Source organism: Natrix helvetica, assembly GCF_964273705.1.
Source record: "Natrix helvetica genome assembly, chromosome: 7".
NCBI lineage: Eukaryota > Metazoa > Chordata > Lepidosauria > Squamata > Natricidae > Natrix > Natrix helvetica.
The window spans coordinates 10,264,317-10,289,062 of NC_138558.1; the positions used below are offsets into that span (position 1 = coordinate 10,264,317).

The window sequence follows — 24,746 nt, forward strand, 5'->3', positions numbered from 1 at the left end:
AGTTGTAACACAAATACATTTACTATATACTGTATGCGATATTTATTATATACTGTATACTATATTTACTATATACTGTACACTATATTTGAAACTGCAAATATATATTCATTTAATGAATCCAAGCAACTCATAAGAAGAATGAGATACCCCAGTGCCCCACAAAAAATCCCTTCACTTCCTCCAGTTACTAAACCTAACATCGGTTACACACCCTCATGTCTGTCTGCATAAATTTTCTATCTCAGAAAAGGATGTTATGATTTTTATTGCGAGTGCTTTTTCCCTTGATAAATTAACATGACATACTTCGATAAATGCTGTAACACAACAGCTCTCAAACAGACAAACTGGATTGAAATTGCTCAGTGGAAAATTTCGAGACGGTTCAATTGCACTTGAATGCAGGCAATCAACAATCAATTTTAATTGTGGCCTGCGTTAGGAATCATTATGATTTGAGACGAGAGTTAAAAATAACTTTTGGTAAATAAACAGGCAAGAGTCCCCAGTGCGGTTTGAGCAAATATAGGTTTTCTACCATGGCAGATCCAGAACATGTAGTTAGTTCTCAACTTACAACCGAGCAGAATTTCTGCTACTAAGCAAAGCGGTTGCTAAGTGAGTTGAAACCCATTTTTTGTATTAATTTTTCCCCCTATTTTTTCCCAATATAAACATACACAATTTATGGACAGTACATTGACTGGGTCAATTCTTTTTTAAACCACATAAACAATAATAATACAAATAAATATGTATACTTCAAATCTTCCAACTACAACAATATTGGTCTTTTTCAATAATCCTTTATCATTTTTCCACTAGTTCATTTAAACATAAATAGCATTTCCTTGTGCCCCATATTTATTATCCTCTGATAAGTAATATAATTTAATATTTTAAAAATTACTCATTATTCCACCATAGCTTCAATGTTCCCGAATTTGTAGGGTGAGTTGCAATCAATTTAATAAGCTTTTTTTCCCCCTAAGCAAATCCCTGCAGTTGTTAACTGAATCACATGGTCATTAAGCAAATCTAATTCCCTTCCCCCTTGACTTTGCTTGTTGGAAACAATCTGGGATATTGCAGTCATCTTAAATATATACCAGGACATAAATTGGTTCAACTCCTACCCTCAAAATGACACTATAGAGCACTGCACACCAGAACAACTAGACATAAGGACACTTTTTCCCCCAAATGCCATCACTCTACTAAACAAATAATTCCCACAACACCGTCAAACCATTCACTAAGGCTGCATTACTATTACTATTAGTCTTCTCATCGTTCCTATCACCCATCTCCTCCCACTTATGACTGCAGGACTGTAACTTTGTTGCTTGCATCCTTACGATTTATATTGATATTGATTGTTTCCTGATTGCTTATTTGTACCCTATGACTATCATTAAGTGCTGTATCTGATGATTCGTGATGAATGTATCTGGTCTTTTTATATACACTAAGAGCATACGCACCAAATTCCTTGTTTGTCCAATCACACTTTGCCAGTAAAGAATTCTATTCTATTCTATTCTATTCCTTATTCTGTTTATATTCTATTCTATTCCTTATTCTGCTTCTATTCTCTTCTTTTCTTCTCTATTCTATTCCTTATTGTTTCTATTCTATTCTATTCTCTATTCTATTCCTTATTCTGTTTCTATTCTATTCTCTATTCTATTCCTTATTCTGTTTATCTTCTCTTCTCTATTCTATTCCTTATTCTGTTTATCTTCTCTTCTCTATTCCTTATTCTATTCTATTCCTTATTCTGTTTCTCTTCTCTATTCTAATCCTTTCATTCTTTATTCTATTCTATTCTATTCTATTCTATTCTATTCTATTCTATTCTATTCTAAAGTCCCAATAACACTTCATGTGACCTTGATTCTATCCCTCTATCTTTTTTTATAGCGTGGCGATCAAAAGAGGGTGCGGGGAGGGGAAGTGGGGGAGAGCTCAGAGAGACCCAAATTCTTGGCAGGAGCTGCTACTGATTCCGACGAGACTCTGCAAGGGAGCCACTGACTCTTTGCAGATTTAATTTTCTCACGTGTCGATGATTTATATGCTTTCGGGTGGGGGTGGGGGTTAGGAATGCAGTATTCCCACGCTATTGGCCACTGGGCTGGTGGTGGGCGGGAGTCCGCTCAGGATGCTTCCGAGCGATTGGCTGTGCCAGGGGTGGGTGGGGGTGGGATGACAGCACATCTAGGCTGCGGGCCGTTGTTAGGGACGCGGCTGGCGGTTGCTAGGGACGCGGCTCGAGCTTGGGAATGGCGGGCGTGGAGGGTGACGATGCGGGTGCTGTCTTGGATCACATCGTCACCCAGTTTAGCACTTACGAGGAGTATTTGGATTCTCAGATCACCACGCAGGATCTCTTTTACCTGGAGGTGAGCCTTGCTTCCTTGCACAGCAGCGCCTCTGAGCATGGGCAGAATGCAAAGCGCGCTCCTGAAGTGCAAGCTCTCCCGGATGCAACACTCGTCGGGGAGAAAGGAGCCGGAGAGCGGAGACTCTGTTAGGGTTAAAGTGGGGTTTTTGCCCCACTCGAGAAGGGCGGATAGTTTATTACAGGGGTCCCCAAACTTGGCAACTTTAATTAAGACTTGTGGACTTCAACTCCCAGAATTCCTCAGCCGGGGGAATTCTTGGAGATAGAATAGAATAGAATAGAATAGAATAGAATAACAGAGTTGGAAGGAACCTTAGAGGTCTTCTAGTCCAACCCCTCGCTCAGTGGGTTCTGGGAGTTGAAGTCCACAAGTCTTAAAGTTGCGAAGTTTGGGGACCTCTGGTTTAATGCTTCATTTGAGTTGGCACAGTTTGCGGAATCCTAAATTAATCCAGTTGGGTCGGCTTTATTCAAAAGTAACCCACCACAAACCCACCAAAGTTAACATTAACCGAGTTGAGCACGTTGCCCAAATGGATGCATTGTCCTAAAGCAACTTACTTTACATAGGTGGAAATGCATGCCAAACTCTCCATTTTGCCAACACCCTGGGCATAAAATGTTTCAACTTCTACCCTCAAAACGACACTATAGGGCACTGCATACCAGAACAACTAGACACAAGGACAGCTTTTCCCCACACACCGTCACTCTGCTAAACAACTAATTCCCACAACACTGTCAAACTATTCACTAAGACTGTTACTATTCTTCTTCTCATCCTTCCTAATATCTATCTCTCCCACTTATGACTATAACCAGGTTGCTTGTATCTTTCAATTTATATTCTTTTTATTTGTTTCCTAGTACGATTTGGTGGCTTATTAGTAACCTTGACTATCACTAAGTGTTGTATCTTTTTATTCTTTTATTCCTGATGAATGTATTTTATTTTTCTTTATGTGCACTGAGAGCATATGCACCAAAGACAAATTCCTTGTGTGTCCAATTACACTTGACCAATAAATAATTCTTTTCTTTTCTTTTCTTTTCTTTTCTTTTCTTTTCTTTTCTTTTCTTTTCTAGTCTAGTCTAGTCTAGTCTAGTCTAGTCTAGTCTAGTCTTTTCTTATTATTTCCTTATTCCTATTCTATTCCAGTCTTTCCTTATTTAATTCTATTCTGTCCAATCCTATCCTATCTGATCCTATCCTATTCTCCCCTCCCCTCCCCCATCTTCTCCTATATCCTTGACAAGCAGCCATTGAGTTTGTCCTAAAAGTAAAAACTAGTCTTGTGGTTTCTCTGTCTCTCACTCATTCACTCACACACCAATGGACAGCCATTAAATGAACTGTTGTAAGTTGAGGAGTACCAGCGTAGCACTTCAGTGAGAAAGCTGGAAATCATATAGTTATGGTCAAAGTGTTGCTCAGCTTCCATTGGCTGCTTAGGTCTGCTCTGGCATGCTCATAGTCCTCAGTGAGGTGCTTCTGCTGAGCCACTTTCTCGGTCAGATCCAATTTGAACTGCACTGTTTAGCCAACTCTTTCTCATGGTGGCTGCTTAGCTCCAGCAACTGCTTCCTGTTGGGGCCCTAAGGAGCCCGGGTGGGCAGGCGAGGAGTGGGTGGGAGGGGAGGGGCGAGTAGAGGCTGGCGAGCTGCTCCTCGATGTGAGTGACATCGAGTTGGCCATGCCCACCTGGTCACATGACCACCTAGCCACGCCCACCCAGCCTGTCATTAGGCAGATCATATTAGTGGTCCACGGGATTTAAAATTATGAATAGGGCCGGTTTAAGCCTTCTGGGGCCTTCCAGAGGCTTCCCTGAAGGCTCTGGAGGATGGAAAATGATCCTATGAGCAAACCGAAGCTCCTGAAGCCTCTGGAGGGCCTCGGGGGGGGGGGGGGGCAGGGAGGCTGTTTTCGCCCTCCCCAGGCTCCTAAAGCCTCTTGAGCCTGGGGAGGGCGAAAAATGGCCTAAAAAAAAGGGCTAAAGTCAGCTGGCTAGTGCGCACATACGCTCTGGTCAGCTGGCCGGGCAATGCCTCGCGTGCCCTGACAAATGGCTCCGCGTGCCACCTGTGGCATGTGTGCCATAGGTTCGCCATCCCGGCCCTACACCATTTCTGACAGTCCAAAAATATATTAAGATCCAATACCCCGCTATCCAACTTACAATAATACAATACAATAGTAGAGTTGGAAGGGACCTTGGAGGTCTTCTAGTCCAACCCCCTGCCTAGGCAGGAAACCCTATACCATTTCAGACAGATGGCTATCCAACATCTTCTTAAAGACTTCCAGTATTGGGGCATTCACAACTTCTGGAGGCAACTTCTGTTCCATTGATTAATCGTTCTCACTGTCAGGAAATTTCTCCTCAGTTCTAAGTTGCTTCTCTCCTTGATTAGTTTCCACCCATTGCTTCTTGTTCTACCCTCAGGTGCTTTGGAGAATAGTTTGACTCCCTCTTCTTTGTGGCCACCCCTGAGATATTGGATCACTGCTATCATGTCTCCCCTAGTCCTTCTTTCTCTTAAGCTAGACATACCCAGTTCCTGCAACCATTCTTCATATGTTTTAGTCTCCAGTCCCCTAATCCTCTTTGTTGCTCTTCTCTGCACTCTTTCTAGAGTCTCCACATCTTTTCTACATCGTGGCGACCAGAACTGAATGCAGTATTTGTAGAAAGGTAGATCTTATTGGATGCCGTCTTAAAACAAAAGATGTATTAAATATACCAACAATCTCCTAAGGAAGTTAAATCATCACTTAACAACCATCTCACTTAGCAATGGAGATGTTGGGCTCCATTATGATCGTAAGCTGAGGTAGGGGTGAAATCAACTTACCTTCTCTACCAGTTCGCCACCTGTGCGCATGTACAGGGCCTTCCACACATGTGCAGAGCATCAAAAAGGGGACGTGATGATATCCGGGCAGGTGGGCGGAGCCTCCCGCTGCCACCGCTACTGGTGTGCCCCAACTGGATAGAACTGGCTTCAATTGCACCACTGAGTTGAGGGCTACCCGTAATGGCTTGATGTTGGTAGTTGTACTATTTATGATCCTGAGAAATACGCTAAAAAGTAGACAGGATGGGTGAACTTTCTTCTTCCCAACTTTGTCTCCCTTGGAGTTGAAGTTGCATCAGGGGTGAAATCCTCCCGGTTCGGCCCAGTTCAGCCAAACCGTTAGAGATGATTGTCCCTGGTTCTCTGAACCGGTAGTAAAAAAAAAAAGCTTCTGAGGATCGGGCAGCTCAGCTGTGAGCCGTGCGATCGTGGGAAGCTTTTCCCCCCCTCCCGCTTTGTAAGCATTTTTTTCCTGCTGATTCACCCGAACCGGCAGGAAAAAAAATGCTTCAAAAAGCACAAAAAAGTCAGCCACGCCCATCCAGTCACATGACCAACCACCACCATGCCACGCCCACAGAACGGCTGGGCAAAAATTTTAGATTTCACCACTGAGCTGCATGTATTTAATTCTAGGGGAATTAAGGAAGGCCAATATATTTCGAAGAGACCTTAAAGGTCATGTAGCCCAACCCCCGTGCTCTGTTCAACAGCGTCTCTTAACGCATCTCTGACAGATGGTGAAGATTCAACCCCTGGTGATGGCTTGTAGCTTTTTTCCTGCCATAACCAGTATGACCTTACTGAAATCCTTTGAGAAAAGGAAAGCCACTCTTTTCCATAATGTCCTTCAGAAGTTGCGGAATGTCTTCTAAAAGATTCCCCGCCCCCCTTTAAACCTGTGGCTCAAAGTTTTTCCCCCGAACTTCCTAATCCTAATTGATGCGATCCATGAAATTGGGCTGTAGTTCCTCAGGTTGGCCACTAGGTGGGAATATTATTTCACGTTTGTTTAAAATGGTGCCACTTAGAAACAGATGACAATAAGAGAGAGCTATGGCATCTTTTCAGCAGTTTTGTAAGCGTTTTGCCATCAAGTCTACTTTTTCTGATGGCAGAAATGGGTATTTGATGCAAAGGACCTGGGAGCCCTATTCCTTCGCTGATGTATACAGCAGGCTTCTGCCTTAGATTCCCCATTTCCCTTTTCTTCCCATTTATTTTTCTCAGCTATTATCTGTAGAGATTCTCAGTCTTCCAGGTCACGGTTGTCCCAAAGGTGCTTTTTCAGGAGGCAACTGGACTTTCTTGTTTGTTTGTTTGTTTTTATTTGAAAACGTTTTGCTCCTCATCCAAGAACTATCCTGTCAGAGCTGAAGAAGTTTCTAGGATGAGAAGCGAAACTTCTTCAAAAGAAAACAAACAAACAAGAAAGTCCAGTTGCCTCCTGAAAAAATACCTTTGGGACTCTGCTATTATGGTTCATCATAGCAATACCAACAGCACTTATATATACTGCTTCACGGTGCTTTCCAGCCCTCTCTAAGCAGTTTACAGAGTCAGCCTCTTACCCCCAACAATCTGAGCCCTCATTTTACCCACCTCGGAAGGATGGAAGGCTGAGTCAAATTTGAACCTGGTGAGATTCGAACGGCCAAACTGCAGGCAGTCGGCAGCCGACAGTCAGCAGAAGTAGCCTGCAGTACTGCACTCTAACCACTGCGCCACCGTGGCTGATAGATGATAGATAGATAGATAGATAGATAGATAGATAGATAGATAGATAGATGATAGATAGATAGATAGATAGATAGATAGATAGATAGATAGATAGATAGATGATAGATAGATAGATGATAGATAGATGATAGATAGATAGATAGATAGATAGATAGATAGATAGATGATAGATAGATAGATAGATAGATAGATAGATAGATAGATAGATGATAGGTAGGTAGGTAGGTAGGTAGGTAGATAGATAGATAGATAGATAGATTGATAGATGATACATAGATGGATAGATGATAGATAGATAGATAGATAGATAGATAGATAGATAGATAGATAGATGATAGATAGATAGATGATAGATAGATAGATAGATGATAGGTAGGTAGGTAGGTAGATAGATAGATAGATTGATAGATGATACATAGATGGATAGATGATAGATAGATAGATAGATAGATAGATAGATAGATAGATGATAGATAGATAGATGATAGATAGATAGATAGATAGATGATAGATAGATAGATAGATAGATGATAGGTAGGTAGGTAGGTAGGTAGGTAGGTAGATAGATAGATAGATAGATAGATAGATAGATAGATAGATAGATTGATAGATGATACATAGATAGATGGATAGATGATAGATAGATGATAGATAGATAGATAGATAGATAGATAGATAGATAGATAGATAGATAGATAGATGATAGGTAGGTAGGTAGATAGATAGATAGATAGATAGATAGATAGATAGATAGATAGATAGATAGATTGATAGATGATACATAGATAGATGGATAGATGATAGATAGATAGATGATAGATAGATAGATAGATGATAGATGATAGATAGATAGATAGATAGATAGATAGATAGATAGATAGATAGATAGATAGATAGATAGATGATAGATGATAGATAGGTAGGTAGGTAGGTAGGTAGGTAGGTAGGTAGGTAGATGATAGATAGATAGATAGATAGATAGATAGATAGATTGATTGATTGATTGATTGATAGATAGATGATACATAGATAGATGGATAGATGATAGATAGATAGATAGATAGATAGATAGATAGATAGATAGATGATACATAGATGATAGATAGATAGATAGATAGATAGATAGATAGATAGATAGATAGATGATAGATAGATGATAGATAGATAGATGATAGATGATAGATGATAGATGATAGATGATAGATGATAGATAGATAGATAGATAGATAGATAGATAGATAGATAGATAGATAGATGATAGATGGATGAAAGGTAGGTAGGTAGGTAGGTAGGTAGGTAGGTAGATAGATAGATGATAGATAGATAGATAGATAGATAGATAATAAATAGAGCAATAGCAGTAGCACTTAGACTAATATACTGCTTTTCAGTGCTTTCCAGCCCTCTCTAAGCAGTTTACAGAGTCAGCCTATTTTCCCCAACAATCTGGGTCCTTATTTTACCCACCTCGGAAAGATGGAAGAATGAGTCGACCTTGAGCCAGTCAGGATTGAACTGCAGGCAGTTGGCAGACAGCAGCAGTAAACTGCAGTACTGCATTCTAACCCCTGTGCTCCCGGGGCTCATAATAGTGGAGTTGTTATCTGATGTACACATCCTACTGTACTTTATGAAGTAGCAGAAGGAAACAAACATGCCTATTGCAGTCCTATTCAAACAGGTAGTCCTCCCCTTACAATAGTGTGCTCAGTGACTCTTCGAAACTACAACGGCGTTGAAAAAAAATGACTTAGGGTGGGTTTTCACACTTACGACTGTGGTTGCATGCCCATGGGATTTACATTCGGATACCGTGTCCGGGGGTCATGCAATCCCCTTTTGCAACCTTTTGTCAAGCAAAGCCAACAGGGAAGCCAAATTCACTTAACAACCATGTTACACACTTACCATGTTTCCCCGATAATAAGACAGGGTCTTTTTTTGAGGGGGGGACCCCGAAATAAGTGCTTGGCCTTATTTTCGCGGAAGTCTTATTATTTTTGAGGTGCAGGAGGCGGTGAGCATGGTCACCTCATGGCTGCTGCTGTGTTGCTGCTGTGTTGTTGCATGGCTGCTGCTCCCTAAGTTTCAGGGGAGAACTTATTTTGGGGGAGCTGGGATTATCTTTAGCTTATTATCCAGGGAGGTCTTATTTTCAGGGAAACCGGGGAATAACCGCAGGGATTCGTTGAACAAATGTGGCAAGACAAGTCGTAAAACAACTTTGACTAACTCTGCTCGTCTATGAATATTAAAAGTCCGGTTGTTCTACTGGTTCACCTCATTTCTAAAAAAAGGGAAAATCGTGGCAACTGGACCAAAGTTTATTAAATGAGTTTTGTTACTCATCCAAGTAAGTTCTTCAATCAAAATGAAAAAAATTACGTTCAGTTAAAAGAGTCAGAGAGACTGTTCTGACCTAGGCTTCCCAAGATCATGAAGCCGACTCCTCGTCCCGATAAAACCCCTTTTATTTAGTTTAAAGTGAATTCCTCTAAAGAGAAATCCCGGCCAACAGTCTTTCAAGAGATTGCACAACTACAGACTTTTATAAGGCTTGGAGAGTTGCCAGGCCGATATCTTCCAAACGCCACTCTGTAGCAGGCAATACTTGGAAAGAAGTCAGGAACAGATCTTCACCCTAATGAATGGAACTAATTGCCTTCTGCAAACTCCAATTTATTCCCTATGGGAGGGGCCATCCACCATCCACCTGTGCCTTTATTCCCGAGTTGGCCCTTGTTCCTTAGCTGTTCCCTTCTCCTGGTAGCTCTATGTATGCACACATCAGAAACAGGCTCCAGCTGTTCTTCTGCCCCACTGATGTCTGACTCCAAAGGCAGCTGATAACTGGCATAGGGCCCTGGTCCCCTCTCTGCCTCCGACACAGAGCCCTCATCAGAGCCTTCCCCAGACTCCAGGACTGGCCCATGTTCCTCCCCAACCTCCTCACTGTCCAAATCTGCTGCCAGCAATGCTGGCCACTGGCGGACCACAACAGAGTCATTGGAATGAACTAATTCACCTGAATTCTCATTTGCTTCTTCAGAATGAAGAAATGGCCCGCCAACTGGTAGAACTGGGTTTTCGAGGAAGTGGAGAAGTCCTCAAAAGGGAAGATTTCATCGCCAGGAAATTAGCTGCTGAGGCATCCAGGATCTCCGAGAGACAACAGCAGAAGTAAGTGACCGCTTGGTCCTAATGGACCATCTTAGAAGATGTGAAAAAGGGTAATTGAGGAGGAATAAATCTATCGGTCAAAGCAGGGTCTCCAAGCTTGGCAACTTTAAGACTTGTGTACTTCAACTGCCAGAATTCCTCAGCCTGAGGAATTCTGGAAGTTAGAACAGAACAGAATAGAATAGAATAACAGAGTTGGAAAGGACCTTGGAGGTCTTCTAGTCAACCCCCCTGCCTAGGCAGGAAACCCTATACCACCTTAGACAAATGGCTATCCAACATCTTCTTAAAGACTTCCAGTGTTGGGGCATTCACAACTTCTGGAGGCAAGCTGTTCCACTGATTAATTGTTCTAACTGTCAGGAAATTTCTCCTCAGTTCTAAGTTGCTTCTCTCCTTGATTAGTTTCTGCCCATTGTTTCTTGTCCTGCCCTCAGGTGCTTTGGAGAATAGTTTGACTCCCTCTTCTTTGTGGCAGTCCCTTAAATATTGGAACTCTGCTATCATGTCTCCCCTAGTCCTTCTTTTCATTCAACTAGACATACCCTTCAACCGTTCTTCATATATTTTGCCTCCAGTCGCCTAATCATCTTTGTTGCTCTTCTCTGCTACCTTCCCACCAAAGCTGGTTCCTATTTTTCTACTTGCATTTTATACGTGCTTTCGAACTGCTATGTTGGCAGAAGCTGGGACAAGTAACGGGAGCTCACTCCGTTATGCAGTTGTAGGGATTCGAACCGCGAAACTTCCAACTTTTCTGATCGGCGAGCTCAGCGTCTTAGCCACTGAGCCACTGCATCCCTTTTTGCTTCACAGTTAGGCAAGAAAAACAAACAAACAAACGCATGGGTACAGAATAGGTGCTGTCTTAAATAATGCATATCCTTAACTCCTAATGCATGTATTTAGCTAAAGGATTTCAGCTATTTATTTCCATTTGTGAAAGTCCAGCAATAAGCTTAGAGGCCTTCGTAAAAGGAAAAGGCTCTCCATGAGGAAGACTGCCTGTGAATATGTCTGCATGGTTGATGTTGAGGCAGTCTTCCCTCTTTTTGGCCTTCCAGCTGCGGGCCAGGAATCTGGCCATAATTCTCTACTGGACGCCTGGGCAACATCCTTTCCCCTGAAGTGACACAATGTGTGGCTTGCCTCTTTCCACGAATGTTAGTGACTGTCAGATCCTTTCTTCATTCACCCTCAAGGGCAACTGTTTATATTCCCAAAATAAAATGCATCTCCCATTCAGAAAAATCACCTACCTTGGAAATTCAGCAAACTACCATATTTTCCGGACTATAAGACGCATCGGTGTATAAGATGCACCAAGATTTCAAAGAGGTAAGTAAGAAAAAAAAGGTTTTGTCCTCCCCTTTTCGCCAAAACCGAGGCATTTTTCCCCTCCCCCCAGCCCTGCTGAAGACTGCAGAGTGCTCCTGGGGGGGGGGAAGGCAAAAATGCCCCCGTTTTTCAACAAAATGGGGGCATTTTTCCCTTCCCTCAGCCCCGCTGAAGCAAAAAGGCCCCTGTTTTTGCGAAAACCAGAGTGTTTTTCCACAAAAATGGGATGCGGGGACAGGGCTTCGGGTGGCCAAAGATGGCTGTATTTGGTGTATAAGACGCACCAACATTTCAACCTTCTTTTAGGGGGGGTAAAGGTGCGTCTTATACTCTGAAAAATACGGTTTGGAGCTGAAAAAAAGAATGGAAACTTTCCCCTCATTCTAGGGTTAAAAGATAATTTGGAGGAAAATATCGGTAGTCCTCGATTTAACGACTGCAATTGAGCCTAAAATTTCTGTGGCTACAGGGAGACAGTTGTTAAGTGAGTTTTGCCCCATTTTACAACCATTCTTGGTACAGTTATTAAGTGAATTATTGAAGTTGTTAAGTTAGTGACATGGTTGTTAAGTGAATCCCATTGACTTTTGATGTCAGAAGGTCACTGAAAGGGATCATACGACTCCAGGACACTGCAACCGTCATAAATATGAGTCCGTTGCCAAATGTCGGAATTGTGATCGGGTAACCATAGGGATGCTGCAGTGGTTGTTAAGTGTGAAAAGCAGTCATAAGTCACTTTTTTTCAGTGCTGCTATAACTTTGAACATCCACTAAATGCACTGTTGTAAGTCGAGGACTCCTTGTCTACCAATGGAAGACCTAAAAGGAGAATTCCATTATTTGCCTTAGAAATAACAGCAGAGAGTTTATTGTAGTGGCCAAAATTGTGGAAACCTTTTGGGAAAAGTGGTTTTTTGTGTTTGATAGCTAATAAGACCACTTTTTTTTTGGGATAATCATATTCCACTGCTGGAATGGCCTGGGAATAGCCCAGACCTTAAGCCAATTGAAAAATCTACGGAGGCAACTAAAGGAACCTGTGAGTCAGAAGCAATAAACCCAGTTAATGGAAGCAATCATTCAATCTTGGTTTCACATTATAACAGCTGCAGAACTAAAAGACTTGGTTCACTCCATGGGAAGACGTTGCAAGGACGTAATTCATACTAAGGGTTGCCCAACCAAGTATTAACTGACATGGTGATAATTTTTGTAACTCTATGGTAATAGTTTTTGTATATCTCGTTTCACTTTTCTTCTTTGCAACTGCTGTTCTGAGAGCAAATCCTTTATAAAGGTTATTGCATTACATTCTTGATTAAATTATCTTCCCATCGATAGTATATTATCTTATGTTACTACTCCCCCCCAAAAAAGTGGTGTTATTAGCTACTTTGTGAAAATACACTTCTCCCAAAAGGTTCCCACAATTTTGGTCACTATTGTAGTCCGCGATTTTCTTTACACGCATGTAGAATTGCACACTAAAATTCTTCTTCCAACTTTGTAACAGCTCCTGCAGGTTGACAAAAAGAGACAGCATTTGGTGGTCTCCGAGCTTGGTGGTGTTCTTGCTGATGTTTTATTACCCAACTAGGTAACATCATCAGTGCCAGTAAGGAGTGGGGTTTGCTGTCAGTTTACGTTCTAGTGGCTTGCCCTGTCAGTGTTGGTGGGAGCGGTTTTAGAGATTCTTTGGTTGGGGCCTTTGGCAATTTATTGTTTGGGGTATTGCTTGCTTGGTCGTTGGTCTGATGTTAACCTTGGAGGTAATCTATGCTGGTCTGGGTGCTGATTGCTGGTGGAGAGGTGCAGGAGTCTTTTGGGGCTGGGTGATCGTCTCTTCTGCATAGTCTATAACCGTGATGATAAACCTATGGCAGCCGTGCCAGAGGTGGCACGCGGAGCCATTTGTTAGGGCACACAAGGCATTGCTCTGTCAGCTCCAGCGTTCATGCTTTCATTATCGGCTATTTTTTGCCCTCCGGAGGCTTCTTTACAATCCGTGCGCACGAGCAAAGCGCGTGCACGGAAGGCATGCACGGAAGGCATGCATGCGGTGAACCAGCTGTAAAGTTCTCTGAAACCCACCTCTGGATCATGTGATCCTGCACGATGATGCAATCATTGTAAACACATACCAGTTGTCCAGATCACCGGACTTCAAAGAGGCTGCAATGATTGTAAGTTGCGAGGATGAGTTGTAAGTCACGTCGCAGCTTAGAAGGGGTGTTAATTCAAGGGATAACTGTACCTTAGTTAGAATCAGCCGTGGACCCTTGAATGGGTTTTTGACACATTACTGCTTCCCCCCCTCCCCTCCCCGCTAACCACCCATCTTGCAAAAGCAGATTGCTGGGGTCCCATGTTGTGGGATTTGTATTCCTCTTATTTCTTTTTTTTTCTTTTTTTCTTTTTGGAAGTCTTCCTTTGCTTAGACAGCTGTCAGACATATGGTGTCCCATTGGCTGTCAAATTTAAACAGGTTGGAGCAAAACACGCTTCACGTTTTCTTTTATTCCCGGCTTTGCATAATCGACCGTTGACCTTTGCCTTTCATATGCTTTTTTGGAAGATAATGAGAGGGAAAGTTGCAAATTCTCAGCTGTTGAGGAATATTCTTCCATATGAACTCGCCGTTTGAGGATTCCACCCCCACCCTGTTTTGGTGTTAAACTCTCTTTGAAAGGGATGAATGTGTGTTCCCTTGGCAGTTGCTGGTTTCCAGATCTTCTAATCCTGGATTAGCCATCCGAGTTTTCACTTGCTAGTTTCTTTGCAACGAGAGTGCTGGAATGAAAGTTAAGAGGTCGTTGTATAGAGTTGGTAAAATGTTTCACAGGAGACAGTTTGCCCCATTGGTACAGGGGTATCTGGGTACTCATCCTTAATTGGTTCCGGTACCAAAAATGATGAGCACCAAACAATTTTTTCCCCATAAGCCACAGTGGCGCAGTGGTACTTCTGTTGCCTGCCGGCTGCCTGGAATTTGCCATTTCGAATCTCATCAGGCTCGAGGTTGACTCAGCCTTCCGTCCTTCTGAGGTGGGTAAAATGAGGACCCAGATTGTTGGGGGGCAAGAGCCTGACTCTGTATAACAGCATATAACAAGCACTGTAAAGCAGTTTGAAAGTTCAAGATCTTGCCCCCACACCCACAAGTCCATCACATGGTCCAATCTTCCACTGCCATGCTGGCAGTTCCACCCATCCAGTTCCGGTCAGGTGCAGAGGTGCAGAGACAAAGGATGACCTTGGCTTTCTAGAAAGAATTTTGTTATGGCTACATAGCATCTAACTCCGTACAATCCCTCCTCCCATTTTCCCACAATACAAAATGCATAGTAGAATAACGGAAAGTGTGGCAGGCTAAAGATCCGAAAGGAATATGGCTGCAGGCCTGACATTTACTCCAAGTGTTATATGATATATAAAGAGAAGTTAATGAATCCTGCTGAATCAGTTCCCTGTGTGTGCTTCCTGGATGTGATTGCTGCTGCAAACTCTTGACACCCAAACCTAGAGCCCAGGGCCTCACCTTGAAATCACCAGCTGTTGTGCTTCAGATGTTTGCTTCCCCAGCTGATCACTCAAATAGAAAGACTCATCAGATCAGAAGTTCTGAAAGAAACCGTCCTCTGGGCAATTGGCTGGCACAGGATCAGTCACCAGCTGGATCAAGAAAAAGGTCGCCCACCTCTTTGCCTTAGCAACAAGCCTTCCCAGGCAGAGTCCTTGGCAAGTATGCCAAGTGCCAGGGCTTCAGCAAACGGCAAGATAAATATCCAGGTGTTCTCCAGGCATGTGGAAAAATGCAAGGACGTTGACATAAGCAGCTGATTCATGAGTCCTGTGACAGGGAGAGCCAGCCACGCATCTCACGTCCATGTGTGCGCGAGGGAGAGAGAGTGTGTGTGTGTACTATATATATATATATTGTGTTGCATTTGTGTTGCATTTATGCTGATAAATAAATGAAAGGAGACTAGTATAGATCTATTTCAAGCTATTTAGCTCTCATCAGATAGCCATATCTTTACTGGGAATCGAACCTGAGCTGTTTTTACATATTACACAGTTCTATTAACCTCTAAGCCACAAGCTCTCCTCCCTTATCAGCTGAGCCAAGGAAATGATTAAGTGTTATGTCAAAGCACCTGGTATGCCCAAATATGGTTTCCCTGGAAGGCTCCTAGGATGGAGCTGAATACACACACACACACAAGCATATTTATGATTAACTACTGTAACACAAAAATGTTCTTTACAGGGTTTGTCTACTGTGAAGCTCACCTGTTTCCATCATTTAAAAGTCATTCGGCAAAAGAACAATGGCTACCAACCTGCCTCCCATTGAGGATCTGTATACTGCACGAGTCAAAAAGAAGGCCATGAAAATATTTACAGACCCTTCACATCCTGGACGTAAATTGTTTCCACTTCTACCCTCAACATGACGCTATAGGGCACTGCACACCAGAACAACACGACACAAGGACAGTTTTTTCCCCACCATGCCATCGCTCTGCTAAACAACTAATTCCCTCACCACTGTCAAACTATTTAGGCTGTGTTACTATTATTATTCTCATCCTTCCTATTACCCGTCTCCTTTTCTACTTATGACTATAACTTTGTTGCTTGTATCTTCACGATTTATATCGTTTATTTAGTTTCCTAGCATGATTTATGTTGATTGCTTATTTAGTATCCTATGACTATCACTAAGTGTTGTATCTTATGATTCATGATGAATGTATTTGTGATGACTATGATCAGGACTTATCACTTGTTGTTTGTATGTACACTGAGAGCTTATGCACCAGAGACAAATTCCTTGTGCGTCCAATCACACTTGGCCAATAAAGACTTCTCCCTCCTCTCTTCCAGCTTTAGGTAAAGCATATAATATTTATTATTTACTTATTACCAGCCTTATTTATTTTTACAAATAACTCAAGGTGGCTAACATGTCCAACACACCTTCCTCCTCCTATTTTCCCCACAAAAACAACAACAACCCTGTGAGGAGAATTGGGCTGGGAAAGATTGACTGGCCCAAAGTCAGCTGACTTTTGTGGCTAAGGCGGGATTAGAACTCACCATCTCTCGTTGATTGGCCCAAAGTCACCCAGTTGACTTTCATGCTAAAGGCGGGATTAGAACTCACCCTCTCTCTGTGATTGGCCCAAAGCCACCCAGTTGACTTTCATGCTAAAGGTGGGATTAGAACTCACCATCTCTCGGTGATTGGCCCAAAGCCACCCAGTTGACTTTCATGCTAAAGGCGGGATTAGAACTCACCATCTCTCGGTGATTGGCCCAAAGTCACCCAGTTGACTTTCATGACAAAGGTGGGACTAGAACTCGTGATTTCCCCACTTTTAGCCTGCTGCCTTAACCACTAAACCAAACTGTTCAGTAGCAGTAAATGGGATGTTGTTTTTCCTAAAAATGTGTAGCGGACTCTTGATACGGGGAAGATAAAACAACTTGATTGGGGGGTGGGTAGGTTACAAAAGAAATCTTCAAATGTTTGCCTTTTTAATTGGTTCCAGTATATTCATCTGTACCTTTCTGAAAATGATCAGAGGAAGGTAAAGGACCTTTTTTTTTTGTTATTTATGTCATATACTTGAGAGCATTCTTCAGTTTGTAGCATTCTCACACACATTAATTCTCTCTCTCTCCCCCCTCTCTCTCTCACACACACACTATACATCCAACAAACAGAAAAGGCCATTTACTTTAAATAACACAAGGACAGCTACGAAGCCTTTTCTATGACTCAAAATGTTCTTGTCCTTAACATGTTTACCTTAATATACGATTAAGTCCTTTTTCCCCCCAAAGCCCCAGGTGTGTTTGTGTAGCTTTTCAGTCAGCACAAATGAATTGGTTATAATAATGCAAATGTTTTTGCACCTGGAAAGGGGCAGCGATAACCAACTTTCTCAGTGCTAAGAATAAATATTCCCTCTCCCTCCCTCTCCCTCTGCCTCTCCCCCTCTTCCTCTCCCCCCCCTCTCTCTGTCTGCTTCAGTTTTATAGTTGTGAATGGTTTGGTGGAAAATGCCTTGGGAATAAAAGAATTTTATCTCAATAGGTCTTGCAAATGTCATATGCATGTATGTATGTATGTATGTATGTTGATAGCTGTGAAGTTGTGTCTGACCCATTGTGACCCCATGGACAATGTTCCTCCAGGCCTTCCTGTCCTCTACCATCCTCTGGAGTCCATTGAAGTTCACGCCAACTGCTTCGGTGACTCCATCCAGCCACCTTATTCTCTGTCATCTCCTTCTTCTTTTGCTCTCCATCTTTCCCAGCATGAGGCTCTTCTCCAGGGAGTCCTTCCTTCTCATTAGGTGGCCAAAGTAGTTGAGTTTCCTCTTCAGGATCTGGCCTTCTAAAGAGCAGTCAGGGTTGATCTCCTCTAGGATTGACCGGTTGGATCATCTTGCAGTCCAAGGGACTCGCAGGAGTCTTCTTCAGCACCAGAGTTCAAAGTCCTCCGTTCTTTGGCGCTCAGCCTTTCTTATGGTCCAACCGTCACAGTCATCCATTGCAACTTGGAAAACCAGAGCCTTGACTATACACACTTTTGTTGTCAGGGTGATGTCTCTACTTTTTAGTATGCTGTCTAGATTTGCCATAGCTTTCCTCCCCAGGAGCAAACGTCTTTTGATTTCTTGCCTGCAGTCCCCATCTGTGGTGATTTTGGAGCCCAGGAAAATAAATCAGCCACTACCTCAAGTTCTTCCCCATCTATTTGCCAAGAATTGAGAGGGCCGGATATATACATATGCATATGCACAAACACACACACACACACACACACACACACACACACACACACCTTTTGGAAATTCAAAGAACAATAGCATGGAGCGCAATGCGTAGGCCGGTGTACATGTGTGTAACAGCTTTCTAACAAGTTACTCCACAATTTAGAAAGCAAAGGTCTTCTGGTAATTGTATATAAAACTACTGAAAATGAAATAAGATGCGCTGAACATTTGGGAGAAGACAGGGTGAAAAACCTAGACAGATGGCGCTTGAATCTAATCAGCAATATACTGTCGAACATGTGTGTCAAGCTCGCATCGTCACGGCGTCATCACAGGTTGTATTGGGACGTTCTGCCCCTTCCTTAAACCGGGTGGGGGTGCGGCCAGCACCTGGTGCACCTGGCCCGCAAGTTTGACACCTCTGCTGTAGAATGAAGGGTGAAATGGAAAATGCAAACAAATGTTTGATATGTTTCTTTTGAGGTAAAATGGCACAATATCCAATACCAAATTTAGTATGGACAGATAGCAATAACACTTAGACTTATATACCACTTTACAGCCCTCTCTAAGCGGTTTACAGAGTCAGCCTATTTTCCCCAACAATCTGGGTCCTCATTTTACAAACCTTGGAAGGATGGAAGGCTGAGTCAACCTTGAGCCGGTGAGAATCGATCTGGCTAAGACCCTACACCAGGGGTCAGCAACCCACGGCTCTGGAGCTGCATGTGGCTCTTTCATCCCTCTGTTGTGGCTCCCTGTCGCCGGTCAGCTTCACAATTGATAGGGCTTTTGGTTAGGACAGGTAGAGGAAAAAGGATGCCACACTAGAAGGAGACTTTATGGTGGGGACTGGACTTCTGGTTGGCTCCAGAATTGAACGGGGGGGGGGGGCTTCTGGTTAGGACCTGTGTGGCTCTTTGAGTGTTTAACATTGTCGACCCCTGCCCTACACCATTTCTGACAGATGGCAGTCCAATCTCTTCTTGAAAGCCTCCAGTGATGAAGCTCCCACAACTTCTGAAGGCAACTTCTGTTCCATTAGTTGATGGTTCTCACTGTCAGAAAATTCCTCCTTATTCCTAGGCTGAATCTCCTCTTGATGACTTTCCACCCATTATTCCTTGTGTGGCTTTCACGTGCTTTGGAAAATAGCTTGACCCCCCCCCTCCTCTCTGTGGCAGCCCCTCAAATATTGGAAGAGTTCTATCATGTCTCCCCTGGTCCTTCTCTTCACTAGACCAGCCATGCCCAGTTCCTGCAACTTTTCTTCGTATGTTTTAGCCTCCAGTCCCCTAATCATCCCGGTTGCTCTTCTCTGCACTCTTTCTACAGTCTCAACATCTTTTTTTATAGAGTGGTGACCAAAACTGGATGCAGTATTCTGGGTGTTTGTCTTACTAAGGCTTTACGGAGTGGTATTAGTACCTCACTTGATCTTGATTGTATCCCTCTGTTAATGCAATTTAGGATTGCATTGGCTTTTTTGGCAGCCACCGCACACTGCTGGCTCATATTTAATTGGTTGCCCACAAAGAGTCCAAGAATTCTGGGCCCTGTTGTGGTCATAATTGGAGGACTACCCATACTGGTAGAAAGCATAATCCTTTCCTTGTTTTTAACAGCTAGCAGAACTGGTGCTGAAATCTGCAGTTTAGATAAATAAGGGAAGTTAAGGGAGCGCCAAAGTTTATAATACGAGGTGAAGCTAATGCAAGCGTTCAGTTTGCCATCCAGCACAATGACTTTATACATGACTCCGCGTCTCATCCATCTTTCCAATTTCCAAATTAGTTACTGGAAGTGCACTCCAGATTCTGTCCAAGGCAGGTGTGCTTAATGGCAGAGCTGTCTCCTCCAATAAGCACCTGTGGCTATCCGGGCAAATCAAAACATGAAAATGCCACAGGTTATTGCAGCTGTGCCCACCTGGTTATACATTACTGGGAGAGCCTTGTTTTACCCCCCAAAAAAAGGAAAAATAATAATAATAATAATGAAGTCCTTCACTTCTCCCAGAATGGGTCAATTTGTCTCAAAGGTGTTGAAACTGGTTTGGTACGTTTTAATCCCCAGACTGAATCCGTGGTGGCCTGAGTGTCCCCCGAGATCTATTTTAATACCTGCTAGCTTTCTTAAAATAATAAATATTTTTTTTTTAAAAAAACCACAATCTGGAAAGTGAAGGTGCTGTAAAACAAAGCATCAGACTCAATAATATATTTTTTAAAACTCTTATTCTGTGGGTCCCCAATTTTCCTCGACATAAAACACAATTGAATTAAGTGAAACATTTGAGTGAGTTTTGCCCCATTTTATGACTTTTCTTGCCACCGTTGTTAAGGGAGGGAATGGAGATTTTGCAGTATCCTTCCACTGCCACGCCCACCAAGCCACGCCCACAGAACCGGTAGTAAAAAAAAATTTGAATTTCACCACTGCCTGAGGGCCATGTCTTAATCCCATCACCCTGGAGCTGAAGGGGGCAGTGGGCAGGGAGCTGCAGGAAGCTGTTTTGTCTTTAAAAACACGTTTCTCCTTTTCTCATCCAGGGAAATATAATATTTTGCCTTTTTAATATTTCCTAGTATATTTCATTCTAGGGGGGGCGGGTGCTAACTTCCTACACTTGCTGACTAACCAAGCAAATTCAACGAACCCTCCTTGCAAATTCAGTGAGTTATTTTCCCCCTAGGATTTTATTATCACCGGTGGTACTTCCAATGGGAGGGATGCTGAGGGCAAGCTTGCAATTGATTAAAAGCTGTTCTGTTTATGCACCTGCCCCCTTACCCCTCCAAGGATTTCAAAGATAGGGAAGATGCCAGGGGAGAGAGAAAAAAGCACGGTGAGAGCCATCCTCCCTCTCTCCCTCCAACCCACTGACATAGTTGTAAAATTAATTTCCTCCTTAGGGGAAATCAAGTCAAATGGCATATATAAACAATTCCCCAAAACAGTTGAACTGCAATTCCAGAGGTGCAGGTGCTCAAAACTCATTTGAAAGGATGTTTACCAGTGGATTCCGGTAGCTGCCAAGAAAGTTAGATGCAAATCCTTTTGGAAACTGGTTGGTTTTTGTGCGTGCGTGTGTTGTTTTGAAAACTCACCCAGTTCGAATCGCCCACCAAGCCTAAACAAACGCCAACTAGGCATCCTCTCCTGGCTGACGATTAGGAGAGCACGGCGTCCTTTCCAACTTTTCTTCCCTTCAGCATTTTATGAAATAGGTTTTCATTTTCATATTGCATCCTTTTTAATTTTTTTTGGGGGGGGGGTTAGAAGTCGTGGCATGTCGTGATACACCCTAGGATTTAAAAAAACAAACTATGTAATGGCATATAAGCAGGGGTGGGCTTCGAAAATTTCAGCAACGGAAACAAAACTGGTCTTGTATATGGTTACAGCAGCTAGGTTGTTGATTGCGCAACATTGGAAAAAAGATCTTTTACCGACAATTGATCAATGGATTCAGAAGGTGGCGGGGTTCGCCGAAATGGCAAAAATTTCAGCTTTCTTAAAAGCTCAGAAGGAGGAGAATTATACACAGGAATGGGTAAAATGGATTGATTACATACAGAATAAATACCAGACTAGGAGGTATTATGTAGCCTTTAGGTAAGAATGTTTAGACTGATAGATGATCAGAGTAAATAATACATGGGATGCTTGGAATTGTTAGAGTGGTGTATAGCAGAAGTCGGGGGGGGGGGGCTTTGAGTGGGAGGTGGGGGTGGGTTAGGGTGGAGGGTGGGGTAATATATATGCATAATTAAACTAGAAGATGGGATTAATGAAATATTGTTATTTTAAGAGAAATTTATATTATGATTTATATATGTTTAATTAACTTAGAAGATGGGATTAATGGCCTATTGTTACTTTAAGAGAAACTTATATTATGATTGTTGGGAGGTGAGGGGGTACAATATGTGAATGAGTAATCTATTTTAAGACGGGGGGAGGGGAGGGGGTAAAGTATTTAGTATAATATTTGAATGAGAATTTTTTGGGGGGTTGGGGGAAGGGGAGGGGGCATAGTATCTGTATGAGATTTACATTGTATGGTGGGGGGGCTAAAAGGGGGAAAATTTGTTTGTATAAAACTTTTTCAATAAAAAAAAATTTCAGCAACGGGTTCTCTGCCTAGTTGTTGGGTGGGCGTGGCCTAGTTGGCCTCCTGCACCACGGCAGAGGGGAGGGCGTTTACGCCTTTCCCAGGCTCCGGAGACTTTCTTTGAGCCTCTTGGAGGGTGAAAACTGCCTCCCCTGGGCTCCAGAGGCCCTCCGGAGGCAGGAAATGTGCCCGTTTCCGGCCTTACGGAACTTCCGCGAGGCCTGTTTTTTTCCCCTCCTCGAGCCTCCACACGGGCCCTACACTTACCTCACATCCAAAATGGGCAGCATGGAGACTCCTGGGAGGGGTGGGCAGGGCCAGCCAGTGGAGGGGACTTGTAGGTTCTCTGAACCGGCCATAACATTAGCTACGGATTCTCCCGAACCTGACCGAAGCCGTAGTGGTCGACCCTCCGCATAACGAGAAATTGCAAAGTGTCCGCTTTAGCTGCAAGGGGAAATGAATGAGGGACTTTTGCCGACTTCTAATTACAGGCAGTCCTCGACTTACGACCGCAATTGAGTCCAAACTTTCTATTGCTAGGTGAGAACTGTGGTTAAGTGTGTTTTGTTCCGTCTTACGACCTTTCTTGACACAATCGTTAAAAGAATCACTGCAGTTACTGTGTTAGGAATACGATTGTTAAGAGAATCTGGCTTCCCCGTTGACTTTGCTTGGCAGAAGGTCGCAAGAGGGGATCACGTGACCCCCGGACACTACAACCTTCTTAAATAGGAGTCAGTTGCCAGTTATCTGAATTTTGATGACGTCCCTGAAGATGCAACAGTCATAATTGTGAAAAATGCTCATAAGTCACTATTTTTAGTGCCGTTGTAACTTCAAACATTGAATTCCTTATCAGCCACTAAATTGCTTTGACTGATAGTAGTTCAGGTTCTTGTAGAGAACTTAAGCTCCCAATAAAACTTTATATTTGTTTGAATTGCCTGGATCTCATGATTTCCCTGGCACTTTCACAAGATGGTTGTAGCCTTCTCATGGTCACATCCAGAGGTGGGTTCATACCAGTTCTTATTGCATTGCACATGCGCACGCAGCACTTATCAAGTAAACCTTGCAGTAATGGCTGCCGGAACCCACCCCTGGTCATATCATGCAAATTCAGATGCTTGGCAATTGGTTCATATTTACGATGGGGTCATGAGCCGCGGTGGCGCAGTGGTGAGAGTGCAGTACTGCAGGCTGCTTCTGCTGACTGCCAGCTGCCTGCAATTTGGCATATTGAATCTCACCTGGCTCAAGGTTGACTCAGCCTTCCATTCTTCCGAGGTGGGTAAAAGGAGGACCGAGATTGTTGGTGGCAAGAGGCTGACTCTATAAACCGCTTAGAGAGGGCTGTAAAAGTACTATGAAGCGCTATTTAAGTCTCAGTGCTATTGCTATCCCCTTTTGCGACCTTCTGACAAGCGAAGTCAATGGGGAAGCCAGATTGACTTAAGAACCGTGTTACTAAGTTAACAACTGCAGTGATTGACTTAACAACGGTGGCAAGAAAGGTTGTAAGGCGGGGCGAGAGTCACTTAACAACTGTCTCTCTTAGCAACAGAAATGCTGGGGTCAACTGTGGTCATAAGTGGAGGTCTGCCTGTGTTACAAAAGCTCTGTGAAGCTTCTTTAAAATTGCCTCAGGGAAAATTGCTTTCCTGCGGTTTTATAAAACATATGCATTTAATGCCCGGAATTCCACCAGCAGGGCATTTCTTGAGCTGATCAGTGAAATTAATTTGAGACTGGCAGTTTGTTACGCAGATCAGAGATGACTTGCAGGATACCAGATTGAAACGACAGGTTCTGTTTGCAGATTTATTGCGACGACTGATTATTTGCAAAGCAGGCTTGTCAGTGCAATAAGACATTATCCTGGTGGACACCCCCCCCCCCCAAAAAAAAAAAGCATTTTTGATGTACCAGCATATGTCTTACGCTTTCAAAGGTTCGGCTGAGTCCTGAGAAAATGATCTGCGATATTGCGATCGTGTTTTTGTCAAAAGAGCATGTGTTGCTGCACCCTTGTGTAACATGATACTTAAATTTAGAATCCTGGTAAGACTGAATGGATATGGGTACAGCGCAGTGGTGAAATTCAGTTTTTTTTTACTTCCGGTTCTGTGGGTGGGGCTTGGTGGGCATGGTGTGGCTTGGTTGGGAGGGCAGGGGAAGGATACTGCAAAATCTCCATTCCCTCCCCACTCCAGGGGAAGGACACTGCAAAATCTCCATTCCCTCCCCACTCCAAGGGAAGGATACTGCAAAATCTCCATTCCCTCCCCACTCCAAGGGAAGGATA

The 24,746-nt window shown here is 43.1% G+C and overlaps 1 protein-coding gene across 1 annotated transcript in view; it reads left to right on the plus strand.

The window, feature by feature from the left end:
- Positions 1 to 2,278: 2,278 nt before the first annotated feature.
- The window catches only part of CFAP299 (cilia and flagella associated protein 299), a 272,842-nt gene continuing 250,374 nt past the window's right edge, over positions 2,279 to 24,746 (plus strand). The window contains exons 1-2 of the mRNA XM_081960436.1: positions 2,279 to 2,408; positions 10,059 to 10,189. Of these exons, the coding sequence (XP_081816562.1) occupies positions 2,289 to 2,408; positions 10,059 to 10,189 (251 nt within the window). The 5' untranslated portion in view covers positions 2,279 to 2,288. The remainder of the gene's footprint in view (positions 2,409 to 10,058; positions 10,190 to 24,746) is intronic.